At 39.4% G+C, this 19,366-nt stretch overlaps 1 protein-coding gene and 1 pseudogene across 1 annotated transcript in view; one reads left to right on the top strand and one right to left on the bottom strand.

Annotated features, from left to right (window-relative positions):
• Window positions 1-19,366, bottom strand: part of LOC145254844 (A disintegrin and metalloproteinase with thrombospondin motifs 18-like) — a 675,825-nt gene that overhangs the window by 33,554 nt on the left and 622,905 nt on the right. Inside the window, exon 16 of the mRNA XM_080113681.1 lies at window positions 10,852-10,975. Within this exon, the coding sequence (XP_079969807.1) occupies window positions 10,852-10,975 (124 nt within the window). The remainder of the gene's footprint in view (window positions 1-10,851; window positions 10,976-19,366) is intronic.
• LOC145255073 (5S ribosomal RNA) lies at window positions 9,739-9,855 on the top strand (annotated as a pseudogene).

Raw genomic sequence — 19,366 nt, 5'->3', positions numbered from 1 at the left:
TATTATGCACGGTTTGTTTATATATATATATATATATATATATATATATATATATATATATATATATATATATATATATATTACATATCCAATATTTTTTCACTTCTTTTTTTCTGTTTGGCAATTTATAACTACAATAAATTGCGGTTTCACTTAATGCTTTAACTAACAAATTCTAGCATTGCCACAAATATAATTTGCTGATTTTTTATGTCATCTGATGAGAAGAATAACAAGAATAGCATTCTTTGAAACTCTGCGGAATAAGGACTTTGTAAATTGTTTTTGGAGTATTCAGTCGAACAACAAATTTTCAGTTCAACTTTAATTTTCAACTTTACTTTTCTTTCTAATTTTAATGCACACAAATATATGTGTGTGTATCTATGTGTGTGTATAGTTTATTTTTCGCACCAGTCGGGTATACGCCACTGTTTTATTTTATTTTATTTTTTTTTTGCTGTCGGGCTGAGGTATAACGGGTCAGTCCTAAGAGGTTCACACTACCGAGACTTATCTTCTCTCTGAGAAATACTTCGTTTATTGTTAATCGTCTCAGACGTCCCTATGGCCAGAGTGCACTATACTTAGTGTGCTGGGTTTTCAAAACCGCACCTAAACCTCTTATTTAACCTCTCGCAGAGAGGTATATATATATATATATATATATATATATATATATATATATATATATATATATATATATATATATATATATATATATATGAAATGCACTTTTTCATTTTTTGTAATTTTACAAGACGATTGTTATCAACCAAGTTACAGGTAGATTAAATTACGACTAAGTGCATTATTATAAACACATTAATTTTATTCAAGATTTGTTTGTTATTTTTATGCTGACTGAGTAATTTCAATTCTTTGTTCTCTTAAAAACACACTTTTTCCATTTGTACCAATGCGTCCTCTTAATTTGTCAAGGAGCTTTGGCTGTCTGTAAGTCGTTCTGTCACGTTGCACGTTAAAAATGACTTTTTCAACAAATTGTGAGTTTCATCAACATACACCCAGATTTTTATATGTATTTGACCATCGGTTATCAGTGTCTTGTTAGAATGCTTGACGGATAATACAAAAGTTCAGTTCACAAAGTTAAAACGCTGGAAGTGGATTCGGTTTAGCTAAATATTGAACGTATTTTTCAAAAATTACATTTTCACCGCAAACTAGGCACAGTGCCACTTTGATGTACAAGGACAAAAGTTGCAGGGATACTATGTAAGGAGTTAAACAGCAAGATATCTGTTCACATATATATATATACACGGTATAATCACGTTGACACACCGGTTCCCGTCAGATCACCGAAGTTAAGCAACGTTGAGCCTGGTCATCCAGGTGCTGTATGTAGGAGGACGTCGACACCTCCCTGCAAAAAGTTGCAAAAACCTAACATCGTCATCTCCCCTAACGGGGATATACACGCGACTGGGGGCCGCTTGTGAATTTCATACTCCCATGAAACTTCCTCCTTCGGAGGAAGCCGGTTAAACCCTGAATAGGGTTGGTGCTGACTGCACACACACATATCTGTTCACATTACACTTGAACTTCTGCATGTCAGTACAGTTTGGAAAGCAGGAACACGGAAGAGAATTCCCGAGTCTAGCAGTTCTGGGGGAAAACTATTAGGCTTTCTTACATCTAGGGATGTCTACTGTGTGTGCGTGGAAGTTTGCTGCTTGTCGGGTTTGACGGGGGTATTATGTCGAGACGTATTTTCGTTTCATGTTTAGTAATTTTCGTTCCGTCCCTTATTTAAGCTAATCCACTGTCAAAAAATTTCCCCACTCTTTATCTGTGCCAAAACCAAAACGTAGATTCCATGAACAAAGCTTCTTTCTTAGTACTGCACGCCTGTGGAACTCTGTTCCGTCTGCCTTCTTCCCACCTGACTACAACCTGGATGTCTTCAAGTCCAACGTAAACCAATTCCTAATGAACCGCTCCCTTAAGTAAACACTTCATTAAATCTCCACACTAACGTACTGTACTTGCAATAACCCTTATCCCTGAGTGGCTTCCAGGCCTTGATAAGTGGTGACCACCATGTAAAAAAAAAAAAAAAAAAAAACTTCTGGCGCCTTAACTATGTGTAGTGAATTTTTGGAAAACCCAGTTGTCTGTTCCAAGTGAGAATTTTCAATCATCAGTGCGGGTGACACTAAAAATATAATTGAATTAGTTAGGACTCCTATCCAGTTATGGCTGACTAAACGAGAGCATGCTACCTCCGTGGATTAAATAAAGGGTTCCGTTCGAAATTTCGTGCAGATACTCGAGCAGAGATACACCTGAATAAGGTCGGAGGTTACATCGACCGAAACATTATAAAAATAACTATGAGAACAGTTCAAAGAATCTAATTAATACGAATTTAAACGCCGTTCGCAACTACCTATTGATCGCCGGTCCATGTGTTATATAGAGGGGTTTAAAACGTCGGTATATATATTTGGGTTTATATATATATATATATATATATATATATATATATATATATATATATATATATATATATATATATATATAGTTGTATATTGATCTTTAGTGGTTATGCCAACGTGTGTATAACATTTAACTTAACTGTTCACGCGACATATACACATTGCTAACCATTGAGGAGACAATACCTTCTCGTCCGATAGGTTCGCATCAACCGGTTCTTGGTTCAGCAGTTTGGATCATCGGACCTGTAATAAAGATCTTCAACTTCTCCGGAGAAAAAGACGAGCAAAGAATTCATCAATAAAATAACATCTATACTTCTTTATTCCGGTAGTCCCTTTCTTCTCGAAGTTGCAAGCATCGTTCTTATTCACATTTTCAGTCTGTTGGAATGGACCCGCTTCCTGGTCGTTCGAAGATACCCAACATCTCTTGTCAGCTCCAAAAAAACACAATTCAACGAACTAATTCAATCCCCACGTCTCATTTTAAGCCAATGTCATCATAAATCACTTCGACGTAAGACTATGTCAGACTGCTAGAGGTCAGACCTATTTTTAAATTATTGTTATTAATTTAATCGTTCTAAAACCCATTTTGTTTATACTATTTTTGCAAACATTATCTTTCTAGCTTATAGTTATTTAAACATTTATTTTAACTCGAAACTTTAGTTTCCAACAACTGATTTATCGTAGTCTAACAAGGTTATCTGGCATCGTTTGGCATTGTTTATGCTACACTTGTAGTGGAGACTTATCTCCGTGAAGCCAGAGAAGACAGATTTTTTTTTGTATGTTAAAATATGGAAACACGAAATAAGATGGAAAGCCTAAATCATTTGTGAGTTCATCAACGTTTCGTTTTTTTATTTAAAAGACTTTTTCAGTATGATTTACCATTTTCGAATTAATAATCCCGAAAAAGTCATTTATTAATATAAATGTAGGCGAAACGTTGATGAACTAAGAAATGATTAAGGTTTTTTTGCTTTTATTTCCAAATTGTTTATATAGGTTCTTGCGTGCATGATAAATTTGCGAGGTGGACGTTAGCTATGATGAAATGACACATTGCATGTGTAATCAATTATAACAAGACTCACTCGAGCGAGATTCTCGCTTTTCACCCGATAGATGGAGATATATCGAAAGAGATAGTGCGTGTGTAGTAGCAGAAGTAGTAGTGATAGTAGTAGTATAGAGAGAGATAGAGAAAGGGATAGATAGATAGATAGATAGATAGAGAGAGAGAGAGAGAGAGAGAGAGATAGAGAGAGAAAGAAAGAAATCTGGATTGTAGTATACCCGTTGGATACCAACAGGATTAGCTTTTAATTGCAAAAGTTTTAGGCACTGTGGCAATTTCTTCTTCGTCCTACCACACCTCTCCTGAGTCGACACTGTTGAATGGAGATTCAGGACGACTGGAAACAATGCTGCGATAAGTTGAAAGCACATACAGCGCCTAATATTCCCAAATGCTCACCCATCTAGAAACGTCGATAACGTTCGAGATCACGTTCTAGACACGGATGATTTTCGAGAGCTCGTTTGAGAAGACGATCGCGTGAGAGACGTCACAGCCGTAACGAGAGAATGAGGAAATAAATGTCGTTGTACAATAAAAAAACAAAAATCTAGTTGAAGTTCTTTCCTATTCTTTGTCTGCTTTGCGACCGGGTCTGTCGCCCTTGTAGCCATCTGCATCTGCTCGTTGCTGAATTCCTATACCGGCAATAATCTGTATAAGAGTCAATCCTCCCCACGCATCAGTCAGTCTGTCATGCTTTAGTGTACAAATAGCATTTTCTTAAGTCTGTCACGTTTAAGTGTAAAAAAACAAACATTTTCTTTAATCTCTCTCGCTTAATTTTGAAACAGAATTTGTTTTTGGTCAGTAACCCTTAAATGATAACATTTTCTTTAGTTTGTTCTGCTTGTGTGTGAAATAGCACATTATTTGGTCTGTCACGTTTAAATTTGAAATAGTATTTTTCTTTGATCAGTCAGGCACGCGTTGTAAATAGCTTTTTTTCTCTGGTGTGTCACGCTTAAATTTATAATAGCATGGCCGCGGTTCGTGGAGCGTCCACGTATGTCCTGGACATAGCGGTCGTCGGCTTTTAACGCGTAAAGTCGCCAAATATGACTTTCCACACTTCAATGCGGCCCTACGAAACCTTCTATTAGGTGCCGGTTCCGACTCTCTGGCGAGAAATGTTCCTGTGGTCTTTACTTATGGGGGCATGTTTCATCCCACAACTCAATCACTTCTCAAGACGCTTGGTCTTTCTGGTTGAGCTCTCGGTGATCTCTCTGTTTTGGTGATGATCGGGATACTTATATGCGTGGTTCTTAGTTGCCCGATTATCAGAGTGATTCCGGCCACATAGAAGGCGCCCGAAGGCCTTTCCGTTGCTGTATGTGCCTGGTCTGGATAAAAGGGAACCCTAAACCCGATAGAATGTCGGGCGCCCCCCCCCGATCAGTCGGTTACTATTGGGTTCTAGACACCTTTTGTGCCATGTTTGATACCTTTTGTGCCTCTCTGTAGCGGTCTAGGAGATCACCACAGAAAACTCTGTAAGAAAGTCTGTCTAACTTGACTATTAAATCGCAATTTAATCGCTAAATGCATAGACTGAATAGACGTATCTTATTTCCGATGATCGTTCAGTCCATATATCTGTCACGCATACGTTTGATATTAATACTTTTTATCGCGAAGTGCGATATTAAAATGGACGCATCTTCAAAATACCTATTGTTCATTTTACATGAATTTCTATATATCCTACGACGTTTCCAATTTCTATTTCCCTTTCACCCCTATCCACCTTTTCAAAACATTCAATGCTGTGCATAATATTCCTTGCATGGTTTCTTGTGTTTACTTTGTTTCAAATTAAATACAAGATTTTTCCAGCTGAAGTTTATGCAGGACGAAACGCGCCAACATGTTATTTTTCCGCTTCGGCTCCCTTCGTAACAATACAGACACAAATTTAGAAACGTACACCGATCTACGCCCATCTCTTTATGCAGCGTGTAAAGCCTTGCATAAATATAGACATAGAGGATAAATACTTTGGAAATTGTAAAGGCCGGAATGTAAAATTACCTTGTTACACACTATCTATCTATCCGGGTTTAGACGATGTATACTTACATCCCTCTCTTTTCGTCTCTCTGTCTGTCTGTCAGTTTGTCTGGCTGTCTCTCTCCCTCCCTATCATTTAAATGCCTTTAGCTTGATTTTCTGCAGTAAGAAAACGTGGAAGTCCGCGTGTAGCAGATTTAGCTATAGCTATATTCTCATACTACTAAGCTCTACTCACGCATATAGCACTATTGAAGTAAATATTAAAAATATATACGCACAATATATCAATATTATATCACTTTCAATATTATGTGAATATAAATGCAATGCTCTTTTTCTTGCATTGAGCATACTAATGAATGAAATAAGAAGCTATTACCAACGTATAATGCAATGCTCTTTGTCTAAACAAATAGAGCTTCCGGCGTTTGCGGTATACCTAATGGGGCAAAGAAGAATACATATATATATATATATATATATATATATATATATATATATATATATATATATATATATATATATATATATAAGCATGGGTGCCCAGCGCTGTCCAGATGTTTGGAGGTGTATATTGAGCAAAAAAAAAAAAAAAAAGAAAAGAAAAAAAAGAAAAAAAGCGATAAATTTTTTTTAACTTTGATCCCTATTATGACCCCTTAAAATTTATTGTTTTGGGTTGAAATCAAGTTATTAAGTTAGATTCATGTCCAGAGAACCTATATCTAAAATTTCAAGTGTTTAGACCCCCGAATTGCCGGAGGAGTTTGGTAGAGTTCTCAAAGGTCAAATCGTTGAACTTTGACCCCTTAACAGCGAAATTTCTGGCCGAAAACCGATTAAAAAGTACCCTGTATATCAAATTTCGAATCTATAGACTGAAACTTGACAGAGTTATTGCGTAGGAAAATGTACACAGACACACACAGAGACACGTTCACTTTTATATATATATATATATATATATATACATTTTGAGGAGACTGCGCAGATCAACCAATGTTTATGTGTCATGAGATGTCCAAAATATTGAAGAGCTGATGATATATGAAGAATGTAAAAACGTTGGTCGATCCTCGTAGACTCCTCACAATGTTTATATAATTTTATTGATATAAAAGCTCTACATACGCATTGGTCACTTTTAAAGAATATTGGTTTTTAATTCGTCTTAGTAATATACTGAACTTAATCAATTCCTCTTAAAATAGTAAGTTTCTTGACAGTTGAGCACTGTCTGTTGAAATGTAAATGTCGGTCATTTGGCCTGCATGCAAGATCGCGAAAATTTAGTCGCTTGATCACTATAGACCGGTCTTTGTCTGACGTTTATGCCTTTATAAATGTTTAATTTCGCATGAAAATCGTTGTGCTTGACAGTGGCCCTGTGGTTTGTTCGTTGTTAATGGAGACATAGATGGCTTCGTTGCAGAATTCGAATTCTACGACGAGCAGCAATCATAATATATGTTGCACTGATGATTCAGGAAGGACGCAACATTATTTCCGCTCCTTTAATTATTACATTTCTGAACAGTTGTGTCTGTTAAAATGAAGAAGTCGGCATGCGAGATCGCGACAGCTTAGATGCTTGATCACTAAAGTATTATATATATATATATATATATATATATATATATATATATATATATATATATATTAGCAAGCCGTCTGGCATTGCTCGGTCTGCCCGGACGTAAAATACGCTTAAATATGATGTTTAGATTAATACAGAGTTCGTATTTATTATTATATTATATATAGTAATGATTTGCATAGAACCACATTAAACTAAATATAGTCCACATTATATGTCCTTATCTTCTCTGAGCATCTTTGGGACAAACTTAGCGCAAAAGTTCCGCTTTTCAGTTCCTCGTGAATAATTATATGCACAGTTCCCACACTGACATTAAACAGCGCACTTATTGTCTCTATAGACACACGACGGTTCTTACCCACGAAATTCTTTATTTGGCCAATCAACTCTGATGTTCTGACTTCCTTACTCTTCTCACACCTCTCATCTTCCCTCACAGACGACTCTGCCTTCCTTAAATCTCATATAGCACTCCAAAACTGATGATCGATTCATGCTAGATGGTCCAAAAGCAGTCTGAAGCATTCCATACGTTTCTATGGCGTTTTTTCACAGAATGTTATTGCATATCGTTCTTCTAGCAGCTGCGTTCCCAAGTTCATAAGGATCAAATGATTAGTTTCGAAGTTTACCCTACTGAAACAGGAGCGGACAAACAGAGATTTGTTTTATATATAGATATGACGTGATACTCGACGTATATGGCTACTTCCGCTAGTTAACGATAAAATCTCGAAGACTGCTTTGCATAATCAAATGTCGTAGTACATTGATTACGATAAGAACTGATTAAAAATATGTCAGAACACCGTGGATGTTTTTATCATACATTTAAAGTAAATGTCGCTGTTGCGATGGAAGGCCACATGACTAAGGTTTCTATTTTCTGTGTTAATTAGGCATTTATGCAAGGGTCTTCAGATGCGTCTGCTGTTTCCTTTGAGAGGTTTTGTCTGTCGAGCAGGTAAGAGGTCGGTCTGTTATGCTTTAGTTTTGAATAGTATTTTCTACAGTCTATCCACATCGTTATATAGAATTTTCATTGGCCCCTTGCATTTTAAAATAGCATCTTCATTGTTCTATAACACGTATAGACAGTACTAGCATGGTGATACAACGTTGCCCGGGATTGGATGATGATCGACGAATGTTTCACATTCCCATATTTGTATTGTCATCGAATTCGGTGAAATCGCCTATTTTTCAATCAGATAGATTGATTGCCTGCTCTAATTGAGTACCCATCGCGGTGCACCAGGAGAAAGCTCATATGCCTCATTGTAGTCTACATTACACTGTAGAGAACCTACTGTTGATTTTATAAAATTATTTTGTTGATATATAATGGGTTGAATTAAAGATTAAAATGCAAAAGTCAAGTGTCATACTTCAATTGTGCTCTAAACAAAAACATTCATTTCGAACGTGTTCCTGTCATATTAAAGAACCTACTGTTGATTTTATGTGTTGAGCCTTTCTACTTGTGTGATAGTAATAACTTCTCAAATGCACGTGTGATCTTAGGCTGTGTAAGGTAATAACTTTGGTCCAAATTGCCTGTTCCTTTTTTTCATCGTATTATTTCGATTATCGATTATCAATACTTATCGATGCCATTCCGACACAAAACCTATCTAAAAACACTGCCAGGCATATAAAGTACGTTCGTGTGAAATTTCACAAAAATCGGCCCAGCCATTTTCGAGTCCACGGGGAACGAACTCACAGACACACAAACAAAGTGCATTTTATATAATAATGTAGATTTCATTGGCCTGTCACACTTTTAAATAGTATTGTCATTGATCTGTCAGACGTTTGAATAAATATTTTATAAGCCGTCATATTACAAATAGCATCTTTCTAGTCCATCACACGTAAAAAACAATATTTTCAATAGTGCTTTACACTCTTAACAAGCATTTTCATCGTTTAATAACACTCATGCTTTTAAATAGCATTTTTATGTGAGACCAACATCTAATCCAAATAACACACTGCATATCTCTAGTTTTATAAAGTTATGTGTGTTTATACGAGGTGCCTAAAATAAGCTTCCAGACTATTTTCGTATGGGCACATTTATTGATAGTACACACATTAAACTCTCATCTCCTCGAAGTAATCTCCTCCGGTTGTAATTCACCTGTTCTACTGTTCAAACAACTTCTGGAAGCCCCCCCCCTCTTTGTGAGCGTGTTAATGGCCGTCGACACAACCTTTTTCATCTCCTAATTGTCTCATAACGACGGCCGCTAATGTTTTACTTGTGCTGAGAGAATAACCAAAAGTCACAGGGAGCAAGTCTGGGCTATAAGGAGGGCGAGGAAATGTCTTGATGCCCATGTTTGTCAAGTAGTCTCATCTTATCTGACTATCTTTGGGAAAAACTTCGTGCACATCTTTCGCATCTTCTGTTCCCCATGAATAATTGTGTATACAGTTCCCACACTGACATCAAACTCTGCACTTATTGTCTCTTAAGACACACAACGGTCCTTATCCATGAAATTCTTTATTTGGCCAATCAACTTTGGTGTTCTGACTTCTTTACTCCTTCCACATAATACAGCATAATCGCGTTTACACACCGGTTCTCGTCAGATCACCGAAGTTAAGCAACGTTGAGCTTGGTTAGTACCTGATGGGCGACCATTTGGGAATTCTAGGCGCTGTATGTGTTCTCCGCTTATCCCGGCATTTGTTTACAGTCGTCCTGTACACACACTTCACTTGCTACTGGTATTTAACAATGTCAACTCAGGAGATGTGTGGTTGGATATTGCGCACCTCCTGCCACAAAAATTTCACGCGCAGATATCCATAGTCTGTCAAAGACTGAAACAGCCTGTAAATCCTTTCACACCTCTTTTCATGCCTCACAGATTCTGTATCTTTCTTGAATCTCTTATGCCACTCAAACACTGATGATCGATTAATGCAAGATGGCTTAAAAGCAGTCCGAAGAATTCCATACGTTTTTGTGGCAATTTTTGAAGTTTAAAACAGAATTTTATTACATATCGTTCTTCTAAAATGTCTTCACGTCCAGATTACATTTTTGAAATTTACCAGCTGTGACATCAGTCTTTAGTAGGTTGTATGCCAATTCCTGCTGTAGCTGTTCATTTGAATCTGAAATTATAAAAAGTGTCCAGTCATCTCATAAGATGCAAAGGAACAACATACTAGATTTTCAAGAGTCTACGATAATTTTAAATGCCTGTACAAAAAAGTCTGGAAACTTATTGAAGGAGCCTCGTATTTTTGAATATTTGTAAGTGCATGATTCAATAATTAACTAATTAATCGATTATTATGAATTTTGACACACAACAACTGTGTAGAAGGTGTCGTAATGTGGGATATATTTAATTTATTTTTGTGTGAAAGACGTTTAAAGCAAGTGGACATTCTTCGTGAAAATTCAGATACCCAAAAGTTTTGTGAAATTTTAACATTAGTTGTTTGGTGTGAATTAAAACATTAAAAAAATTTTTTTTTCAAGGGGAGTCTTTAAGAAGAATTAAACATCCTTTGGACCCAAATTGCATTTGGTCACTCAATTTTTGTAATTGTTCCCATTCTCGCCACCATTATATAACAAAATGTATCATATAGACATAAAAAAATATTTTGAGAAAAAATATTTTGAGAAAAAATATTTTAAAACTTACAGTGAGACTTTGGTTGTCCGAAGAAATCGCCTGACACAATAGAACAACTAGAGTTATCTCCCTTGCACACACCGCAGATGTCTTTTTTGGCGCCCGAATTCACGAGGTAATCACAACCAATCGGCTGAAGAAAAAAAAAGAAGAGAAACAATAAAATAAAAATATATATGTATTTGTTTTTAAACTAAGCGATATATTTTTTTTTCAAAGTAGTTTTACAACAAAGACCAATATTTTTTATTTAAACCAGAGTTATCTACTTTGTATATAAATGGATTCAGTTTGGAGGCGTTGCTATCACGTAATTTGTTTAACGCGTTATCAATATGATCGTAAAATTCACTAACTTCATTTTTGGCGAGATGTCGACGATTTTTTTACGATCACGTGACGTTTAATACGGGATAATCACCTTGCAGATCGGTTCTTGAAGTTAAACAACGTTGAACTTGCTCACTACAAGATGGGTGACCATTTAGAAATACCAGGCACTATATGTAGGAGAGTCTCCACACCTCCCTGCAAGAACTGCAACCCTCCCCTCAAAATATGCGACTGGGGACCGTTTGTGAATTTCATATTTCTATGACACTCTCCCCTTCGGAGTAAGGCAGTTCAACTCGTTTAGGCTGATGGCTGCTGGCATATATGACAAGACAATTTATACCAAACAAACGCTTGTCCACATTGCTCTGCTGTTGCGGTTAAGCATTAAAACATTAAAGGGCGTTAGCATCTCTTTTTAGATCTCGTCTGAGTTAATCCGCACCATGGAAAATCTTACCTGGCACCTGTATCTGGTATGGGATTTTCTCTGGGTTGGTTGAGTCGGCTTTCTCCAAACGTGGAAGTGTACAGGCAATATTAAATTTACAAGCGACCTCCAGTCGTATGCATATCTCAGTCAATAGAGATGGTGACTTGAGTTTTTTTTTTATTGCTGGGAATTATTTCCGTTCTCCCACATACGGCGCCTAGTATTCCGAATGATGACAATTACAATATTTTTGGCATAACAGGACTGACTATAATAATTAGGGCTATGAAAACAGCATATTCTTTTCCCTGTTCTGATTCTCAGGTATATATCCATTGATATCTTATATGTTTTTATATAGAGTGAAGTGGTTCTCGTTGATTAAGTGTGTCTAACTGTGTCGGATATATACTCGAGAGTCAAAACAATGAAAAGAATACGCTGTTGTCCTAGCCCTAATGATAACACAGATTTGGACGGCTTGATTTATATCCAAGGATGCTAAAAACCGATCCATCAAGTACAAGAATCGATGTAGAAATTATTCTAAATCTTTTTGAATTGTTCCCGCCAGATCCCCGAAGTTAAGCAACGTTGAGCCTGGTCAGTACTAACATGGGTGACCATTTGGAAATTCCAGGTGTGCTCTCCACTTACCTCGGCATTGTTTCCGGTCGTATAGAACTCCTCCATGCCACTGGATTCAAGCAGTGCCAATTCAGGAGAGGCGTGGTTTGGGATTGCACAACCCTTACACGCGCAGCTACTCTTATAGGGGGTATCCATTGTCTCTTGAGATTGAACAGTAGCATCTTACACGAGAAAGGAACCACTGTTAACCTTAATTGGATGAAATACTATCAATTTTTACCACGCAATTTTTTTTTACACTTTTTCTGACTGGATTGATGCTGTTTAATTTTTGCTTGGGATAATTTAATATTCGTGATTGGATAATTTTCATTTCTCCACGATAGTATTGTTTCTTTTACCATCAATTTTTTCTTGCTCATTTTTTATTACAATAATAGCCCTAAAGTCACCCATTTGGTACCGACTATGATCAATGTTGCTTAACTTCGATATCTATCGAAAACCTAATATGTCTACATGATTACGTCGTGTAAAATACTAAGAATCATTGCGGTCGTGTAATTTGTTTCACTTGTGTTTCACTTGTGTTTCCACGTGATTGTAAAATTCATTAACTTTATTTTTGACTAGTGAGTGGGGTGTGCCCAGTCTTACCCGGTCGTAAAATACGCTTAAATTTATTTTACTTCATGCAGAGTTCGTATTTATTCTTATAGAGCCATAGTTATTTCAAAAGTAAAAAAAACAAAAACAAAAAAAAACCCAACAAAAAAAAAAAAAAAAAAAAAAAAAATAACAATGATTTGGGTGCCGTCAGCTAGAATCGAAACTAAAACATTTAGCGCGTAAGCCGCGTTCCCTGCTGTTTGCGCTTTCGCGAGATAGATAAGAAAGACTAAAATGGAACCACTTTGAATGTGTACATGCGTATAAGTAACAGAAATAAGTTAGAAAGTTGAAATGAGCATTTTGCATTTCAACTTGTTGATATATTGCTGTAGGCGTTATTCATCCACCCAAACAAAGATTTTACTTGTTATAAACCATTCTTGGTGCAAGATTGCTATTTCCTATTAATTTTAGTGTTATGTGACCAGTAGTTTAAGAGTTTATCGGTTAAATATTTACATAGAGACAGGCACACACATACATGCATCTACTGTTTTATTTATATAGACTAGTAGGACCTGTGGAAATTACATAGGGGACTCATTCATATGTGATTTATTGATGTTGGCATTCTGTAGATGTTCAGTGTAAATGGAAACGCTCTGATATTATTGTAGCTTTTTTTGTTAAAACTGCAAAGTTATTTATTCAAGCTATCACGAACACCCGGCAAGTAAAGTACGCTTAAATATGATATTTTAATCCTTGCAGATTTCGTATATATTATTATAGAATTAATGTTCTATCGATTTAAAAATATTATAAATTCACGATTTCCAAAAAAAAAAAAAAAAATAAAAATATATCCATATGACTTGGGTACATTCGTTTGAATCGAAACCGAAATAAAAACCTATGAAAAAAATATATGTATATATACATGAGTTCCTTCAGCTATAATCGAAACCGAAAACAAAACTTATGAAGAATTCTTGTAAAATTATTTATGACAAGAAATGGCAGTACATAATAATTAAACGATCCGGATGTAAGCGTGACACATAAAATAACACACACGCTATTGTATTAATATATAGATGAGTCCTTGAAGCTTAACGGACGTCTGTACGCATCGAGATGCCTTATAACATGAGCATTACACAATGTACGAACTTAATTCGTTAGCATCTCTAACTCATTGTTACTAATCCTTATACTGGCGAATCCTACCCGGTATTTATATCTGTTACGGAATTCATATTGGATGAGTACAGCTAGCTTTATCCAAATGTGGAAGTTTCTAGGGAGTAATAAATTTACAAGCGGTTACCAGGCATATGCATGCTTCTATCAGGAGAGATGATGGCGCTAATTTCTTTCAGTTGTTTTGCTGGGAGGTTACACCGTTATCCTACATACAGCACCTGGTATTCCGAAACGGTCGTCAATCTAGTACTGACGAAGTTCAACTTCGCTTAATTTCCGTGATCAATTATAGTCAAGATTGGTTGCTCTGTTTGACTTCCGGTTTCTGCTTCACAATTGGCTGGATGATTAGACATGTTCACGCGGACAAGAAAGCCATTCTTAACATGGAGAAAGCGAGAGGGCTTTCACGTTATCTGAGAGGAAGATAATTATTAATCAGAAGAGACCATCTTGCTTGTCACTATCGTCTTTTCTGCGGAGTAGAAACCAGGAGTAAAATAGAGCAAACAATCGTGACTACAAGCCGGTGATCTAACGAGAACCGGTGTGTCGCTGTGATTAATCCTTCTCGTCAAACGGACGTCTATCCGTATCGCTCTACTTTTAAGCGTTAACGTTAAACAACTAACGGACTTAAATCATTAATATTTTTCTTTAAGACCTTGTGTTAGGAAATTCTCAAAGTTTCAAATTACCACAGTTTAGATGTAAGTATACTTATATCCATGCAAGTGCACATGATTCTTCATCCATCCAACATTTCCTGCGTTTAGTGTTGTACCTATTTACAATGCCTCCCCACGGGACAGAGTTAGACACCAGGGTCGTTTTTTAACGTGGAGAAAAGGTACAAAAATAAAAAAAAATTGTCTCAGTCGTGAAGGACTGCTCCTTCACTGAAACAGAACAAGAAATGGAAGTGCAGCATCTGAAGAACAGATGGTATTTATTTGCTCCCCCACCGAGCAAATTAGGTACAAGGCCGATTTTTAATGTGAGGAGTGAAGGGAGGGGGAAGGGGAAAAGGGGACCAGCTCCCGAGAGGTGGGAAATGGGAGCTGGTTAAAGGTCAGACATGTGGGGTTGCCCCCACATCTGGTCTTTGCTAGTCATAGCTAGTCATAGCTTGAACAGATACTACACTTTGATCTTGTTTATATATTTTATTGAGAAAGAAAAAATTGAACATAAAAAACGTACAAAAAATTCAATTAAACAAAATTAGGCACAAGGCCCTACAAGAAATTGGGAGGGGGAGGGTACAGGGTCTTTTTGACTACGTAACAGATGAGACTTTGAAGTCTTACTCTTGACTGGCAACATTTACCAAAATACCTCAATCACTCTGTGGATCCTAATCTAACTAATAACCCCAGCGTTCAATGTAAAATTTAACTATGTACAATTTGTATATTCATTTCTGTATGTTGTGTGTGCATTTTTTTTTTTTTTGTGTGTGTGTGTGTGTGTGTGTGTGTGTGTGTGTGTGTGTGTAAGAAAATAAAGTTCGATTTCATTAGAAAGAGTTCTTGAATTAATTGGCATAAAATGTTCGTGGAGTGGGAAAAAACTAATGAAAATGTTCATTTCAAAAATAAGGAAAATCTACTAATGTGTTGTTAGTAAGACCCCCCTGTACTATTCTATGTGGCTAGATCCCCCACTGTTTTCCGGGGAACCGAAAACAAGCAGAGCATCCCTAATGGGGTTTGGGGAAGTCGCCTTAATGGAGGTGGGAGAAAATAAAGCAACGGATGGAGGGGGTAGGAAGGTGACCTCTGAGTAGGGGGATGATCGGGGGCATCAGAAAATAAAGATGAGGAGCAGGGGGGTTGGGCAGACTCAGAGGTTGTCTAATACAAAAAAATAAAATCAGGAACAGGATCTCATTTGTACCACCAGTCAAGAGTTACTTTACTGAACTTATAATGCTAACCTAGGCGGGATGGGTTCCGTAGGACCCAGCACCGCCCATGCCATGCCTAAGGAGGGAACACGTATTGAAACTTGGCTCCTCGACGGATGCACAAACTAGTGCTGTGCACCCACCTCTTGTCAAATTCCACTCTAGGCAACCTCTTCCAATCGCATCTGATCTTTACTTTAAGCAAATGTTTAAAGTAAATGATCAGATCCCGATCAGGAACAGATGTCCCTTCGTGGACCAACTTGAGGCGCGTGATCCAAATGGTCATACGCGCTACTGCTAGGATCGCCAGGAAAACCAAACTTTCCTCCCTGGGGAACGGCGGCTCCATGTTGTACACAAAAGTTCCTACGTCGAGATCGAGCAGACACTCGGCATCGATGCGAGCTGTTACCCCCTCGACGTACCTTAATAGGGGCTGTATCCGGCTGCAACTAAAAAACGCGTGCTCGATTGTTTTCGGGCTCGCGTTCGTCACAGCACGGACAGAAGCGGCTGGTATGTTCTTTATACCGGAAAAGTACGTCGAAGAGGGGCAGCGCATTTCGGACCAGTCGCCAAGTCAGGGAGAATTCCGAGTTATTCAGAATCTCCCATCCCGGCGCCCAACGCCATTGAGAACGGACATCTCCATCGACCATCCCATCCGCCTACAAAGTGGATCCTTCGCGGTCCCCTCCACTAAATCCCGATACAGTTTCTTCCTTGGCTGATCGAGGACATTGGTCCCCGGCAAAGCTCTAAGAGCGGTTCGGCATTCGGAGAAGAACTTGGACTCCCCCTTCGGTCTACGACGACCTTCTACCGAAGGGTTGGGTTTGAGATTGGGAAACGAGTTCTCAACCACAGGGACCCAAGGAGCGTCTCCTTCAAGCGAACGACCCAGGAAAGCCAATCTCTCGGCGTTTCTATGACACAAGAGACTGGGCTGACCCAGGCCTCCCTCGCTCGGATTTTGAACACAGACCTCTCTGCAGACATAATGCTTACCCTCGTTCCACAAAAGTGAATCGAGGCGCCCTTGTAAGCGGGTTAGTCGTTCTGCAGGGAGAGGAAGTACAGACAAACGGTAAAGGATGAGCGGAAAGACGTATGTAGCACACGCCTCCGCCCGACCCTTCAAGGACAATTTCCTTCCAATCCAAGTCTTTACTGACGATTTGACCTTAGACTGTACTTCCGACCAATTCTTTTCCAGCTGAAGTCCCGGTCCAAACCAGACACCGAGAATGCGGACCGGTCCATCGGTCCAGCTGAAAATACCTGGAAGCGAGTTTACCCCGGTCCAGGCCCCCAACCACAGGCCAACAGACTTGCTACGGTTGAAGATGGCCCCTGTTACTTCTTCGTATCGAGCGAGCGCCTCGACCACCGCTTGAACGTCCGTGAGGCAAGACACGAACACGGTGACGTCATCGGCGAACGCGGAAACCCTGGCTCGTGTGCCTCCAGGGAGAGCTATTCCGCGCAGGACTGGTGTAGCCGCCTCGTCCCTTAACTTGCGAAGGAGGGGTTCCAACGCCAGGACATACAACAGAGGCGACAGCGGACAACCCTGTCGCACCGACCGAGAGACAGCGAATGACTCCGACAGCTTACCGTTGATCTGCACCGCTACCGTCGGCCTGTCATACAGAACAAAGATCCACTTGCGGAAGTCCGGATTAAATCCGGCGGCCTCTAGCACAGATCCTAGGAACCGATGGTCGACCCTATCAAATGCCTTGGACTGATCCAAACTGATCAGCGCGGCTTTGGCGTCGTCTTCTGTCCCCTCTATGATCGAGCGTATCAAGTGCAAATTGTCTTGAATCGATCTCCCCTTCACAGCATAAGTCTGGTCCGGTTCGATCAAGTCAGTGATGACAACCTGCAAGCGATTCGCAAGACTCTTTGCCAAAATCTTTAACTCTGTGTTTAGCAGAGTCAAGGGCCTAAAATCATCAAAGTTTTCCCTCCCACCATGCCGTTGACCTTTCCTCAGCAATGTGATCACACCCTTGGTCACCTGTCCAGGGATGGAACCCTGGGCAAACCAATGGTTGAACATATCCTTCAGAATAGGGACCAACATGGGCGACAGCCTCAAGTAAAACTCGTAGGGTAAACCATCAAGCCCCGGGGATTTGTTATAGCCGACCTGCTTCAACGCAGTAATGACCTCATGTTCAGTAATAAGACCATCACAGCTAGCCGCCTGAGCCGCCGTGAGGCGGGGCGAGTCAGCCAAATAGCTGCCAAACTCATCAACCCTGAGTCCGGGTAGTTGGGTGAAGCGCACCGATAGATGCTCCCGAAACCCCTCGCAGATCTCCCGAGTCGATACTAAGGGGTGTCCTTCCAGGTTATGTACTTTACGAATGTACCCATCCGAACCGCGCCTTAAAGCAGCCTTACGCTCAACAGCGTCAACATTCACAGCCTCGTTAGAAACTTTGTTTAACCTAGCCCTAACTACTTGACCTTCATACCGCTCGCTAGCCAAGCGGTTGAGATCTTGTTTAGCTAGTGCTAACTCTAGGGGGTCCCCCCCCTCCACCGCCCGGGTCAGCTTATCCTCTAAACGCTTCTTTGCCTTAGCCTTATCTATCGCGAGGCGTTGGCTATACTGGACAGAGAAGCGCCTAATTTTGGCCTTGAGACTAACCCACCACTTACTCCCTGTAATCGCCCCCACTAAAGCCCGCTGAATTAGCTCAGTGACCTTCAACCGGTAGTCCTCCAGCTCCAACAAGGTGCTGTTGAACTTCCAGTATCCGGCCAGTTTAGGCCTAGCACTTAAGCTCAAACGGGCCATAACAAGTTTATGGTCCGAGTGTCCTAGCAAGTGGAACGTGGGGCAAGATAGGAAGTCTACATCGCCTCTTCTAACTAACATCCGATCCAAGTAAGTGCTTGGATGGGAAGGCACTACAGGATGCCACGTCCACATCTCCCGCCCCGGATGATCCAGACGAAATCTGTCGACGAGATCGCACGAGGCCATCAGGTCAGACAGACTGCTGTCACACCACGCCGACCCGCTAGTCCCCCCGACCTTATCTATTTTGGGATCAAGGATTGCATTCCAATCCCCCATTAAAACTAACCGTTCCGGATCCACTAAGAAGCCCTCCAACCGTCGAAAAAAGGTTGCCCTCTCTACAGCAGCATTGGGAGCATAAACAGCAACAATCCGAAAAACACTACAATTAACAGCAACATCAACAACAAGCGCCCGCCCGTCCTCGCCTGCGTGAACAACATTCACCGACGCTGACAGGGTGCGACTCACTAGCAAGGAGATTCCACGACTATAGGTATTGCCATATGCTGAGTAGACATCGTAATCGTTTACCAGCACCTGACAATCCGCGTCACAAACAATGTGGGTCTCCTGGATAGCGGCAATATCTACCTTGAGGGACACCAAGTCTCTC

Source organism: Euprymna scolopes, chromosome 30 (genome assembly GCF_053919585.1).
Source record: "Euprymna scolopes isolate OS-2025 chromosome 30, ASM5391958v1, whole genome shotgun sequence".
Taxonomy (NCBI): Eukaryota; Metazoa; Mollusca; class Cephalopoda; order Sepiida; family Sepiolidae; genus Euprymna; species Euprymna scolopes.
This window is presented reverse-complemented; position numbering and strand designations above follow the sequence as displayed.